General features: G+C 35.3%; 1 protein-coding gene across 1 annotated transcript; it reads right to left on the bottom strand.

The window, feature by feature from the left end:
* Positions 1-1,096: 1,096 nt before the first annotated feature.
* On the bottom strand, positions 1,097-1,390 carry Gasu_65770 (uncharacterized protein). The gene has a single exon (XM_005702226.1). The coding sequence runs from the start codon at positions 1,362-1,364 to the stop codon at positions 1,164-1,166; it is 201 nt and encodes a 66-aa protein (XP_005702283.1). The 5' UTR covers positions 1,365-1,390; the 3' UTR covers positions 1,097-1,163.
* Positions 1,391-2,930: the final 1,540 nt, after the last annotated feature.

Below are 2,930 nucleotides of genomic sequence, written 5' to 3'. Positions count from 1 at the left end.
ATTAATAGCAATCTAATGAGAAACCAATGCCAAGTTTTGTTGTCTCATCCAAAAAGCGACCAACAAAGATTGACAAATTTGCAGAGAATTTGGTATTTAAAGACGTTATTGAAGCTTCTATTGTATTTGATAGCGTATTTTCCATGACATAATTGCAAAGAAGAGGAGGCTTCATAAGGCGAATTCACTTTTTTCATTACAAGTGATTTCTTGGATCTGGTACTTGAGAATAGTCAACCAACATCATGAATTGATATTTGAGTTTAGAAAAGGAGATATCAAGGAGTTTAGGAATATGTAAAGGTGATTTCGTGGAGACTTGTTCAAAGAAGTGTTAAAAATCTCACAAATGTAGGGGTACAATACGCTTATTGTATGGATAATTTGAGGGAATAGTAGGGGAATAATGTCCCAATGTAGGGGCAGTGTTTGGAGAGTGAAACATACTTTTATAAGTATCACCTTAAGAGAATCTAGTAAAACCAAACCTATCTCCAAGGCTGTAGTTGCTGCACTTTTTCGTACAGACTTTAACAAGCCCTTATCGTTGACTAGAACACAGTTCTTGGCTATGGATAAGACTGTACTCCAATCCTTCAAGTATGGTTATGCTTCAACAGGTAAACAAAAAGTTTTCAAGGGTTCTTTTCTTGTGTTTCTTGGGTGTCTTTGTCTCAAGGTTTCGTAAAGACTTGATCTTCGAGAAGGACAACTTTTCTTTGACTTTTACTACTTGTAGCTTTGTTCAATGTCTTGGTAAACCAAACGATGATATCATTCAACTGGCTACTCAACTCAATATTACTTGTGTTTTTCCAAACTCGTTACTCTCAAGGGTACTTGTCCATTTTTAAGGAGTCATTTCAAACAATATTGAGGTGGAACCTAAACATGTTACAGACTGTCATTTTGCTGAATTGAAACGTATTTTTTTGTTGTGGTGATTCAAAACAAGTATTTTTGAAGAAAAGGAAAAAAATAACCATTCTTTGTCATTCTTCTCTTCTTTTGCATAGAATGTGTCTTTAAAGCATTGGCTCTTAATGTTTCGTTATCAGTGTGGAAATCAAAGTTAACTTTCTTGGAATGATCTTCTACTGTTTCAAATGGCTTTATTGATTTTTACACACACTGTCCTCAATTTCAAATGCCCCATTTCCAATTTACCCATTCTTCCCCGCATCCATAATGGCAATTTCCAAATCAACACAATCGCCTTTGGGTTGGCCCCTCTTCAATTTCCTCACACCCTTTCCCCACCCATTTCCCCCCATCGCAATTTCCACACTTTCTCCCATTTCCAATTTACCCACTCTTCCCCAGCCCACAATGGCAATTTTCAAATCAAAATTGCGCGGGCGCATTCCCAATCGGCCACTCTTTTCAAATTGCCCATCTTTCCCATTAGCAGAAAAAATCAGTAAAAAGTGTGTATATTGGTGCTTAACATATTATGCAGTATCACGCCCAATGGAAACAACGAAATCTTCATTTTAGAGTATACCAATATGATTCAACATTGGGTCAATTCTGGAAACAACAGACTCAAACGAGTTTCGGTCAACGATCTGTTTAGTATTTGAAAGTTATTTGCAACTATGAGGAGGGAATTTGGGGATTTTCTCTCGTTGTGATTCTTGTCAAGCAATCTATCAACTAGGTTGTCCTCTGTGTATTTAGATGAAAGAATACTAGTACTCGTTGGTATTTCGTCTGCCAGGTCTACTTGGGTAAATTCTTCCAATAATTCCATACAATCGTGGAGCAGTCGGTATTAAATAGACTATCGAGGATATATAAATACTATATGAACCAAAGTCTAGGGTATAACTACTGTTCTTATGGGACAGAGAGTTTTATAGTGCCATGATAAAGGACCTTGATGAGCTATAAGGCTCATGATGGACAGAAACCCCAGTTTGTTTCAAACAACCCATTTCATTCTATTAGCACTGTCCAATCCAGTCCGTATTCATCTTGAGAATGCAAAATGAAACTACTCCTATTTATATCACTTACCTTGTATATATCTTTTTCTATGGTACAACTTGTCTTTGACTCGCAAATCAACAACCTGTCTAAAGTGAATTCTTAAAGCACTTTTTTAAATAGAGTTGTCCTGCTACTATTCATCAAATACTGGAATCAGTCAATTTTACTAATCCAAGTGCGATTATTTGTCAGTTGATAAATAAATATGCTAGTATAACACAAAGCAATCAATCATTCAATCAATGAATCAACACAAGCCAAACTCAATTCTTCATCCATAAAGATAACAAAGAGTCTGCTGTGAAAGGCAACCTGTACTAGTAAAAGCTGTACCAGGTTATCAACTTGATTTTGTAATAGCGTAATATAACAAAGATAAGAGACAACTTTTTTTCACGAAAGGAAGTAAACGGACATAACTATATGTCTCAGCATGACTTGAAGTACTAACAATCAAAGGTTATGATCAAAGTACTTCTTCGTCAATCTTTTCAAGTTATCATGTGGATTCAAATCTTTCAAACAACATAAAACCGAATTTTGCGTTCTTCTATCTAAATAGGAATGATCTCTAAAGTTGCCAAGCATACAGTTCCGTCCAATTCAGTCGAATTGTCTCATATGTCTATGATTCTGTAGTTAACTGCGACATTATGCATGTCCCAATATTAAATCAATCTTTGATGGAACAGATTGGTGACAACTGGGTTCTATAAAAACTGTACAATTCATAGCCATAAAACTTGATAGTCTCAACGATACCAAGGCTTTTATGAAACTGAGTTGTATGATAATCTGTATAACAAACAGGGAAAAAAAAGTTAAGGGTAATTTCAAATAGCATATAATAGGTACTCTTCAAATACAGTATTCATAACAAGAATATGAATTCAAAGTGAACAAGGTCAAGTCATTCTATTGACACCAAGTTCAATAAA

Source organism: Galdieria sulphuraria (assembly GCF_000341285.1).
Source record: "Galdieria sulphuraria unplaced genomic scaffold scaf_357, whole genome shotgun sequence".
Lineage (NCBI taxonomy): Eukaryota > Rhodophyta > Bangiophyceae > Galdieriales > Galdieriaceae > Galdieria > Galdieria sulphuraria.
The sequence above is the reverse complement of the archived record's forward strand: the minus strand, read 5'-3'. Positions and strand labels throughout refer to the sequence as shown.

What these genes read in the sequence shown, in the direction of transcription:
- Gasu_65770 (XM_005702226.1), bottom strand. Translation starts at nt 1,364, where the DNA reads ATGCGCCCGCGCAATTTTGATTTGAAAATTGCCATTGTGGGCTGGGGA.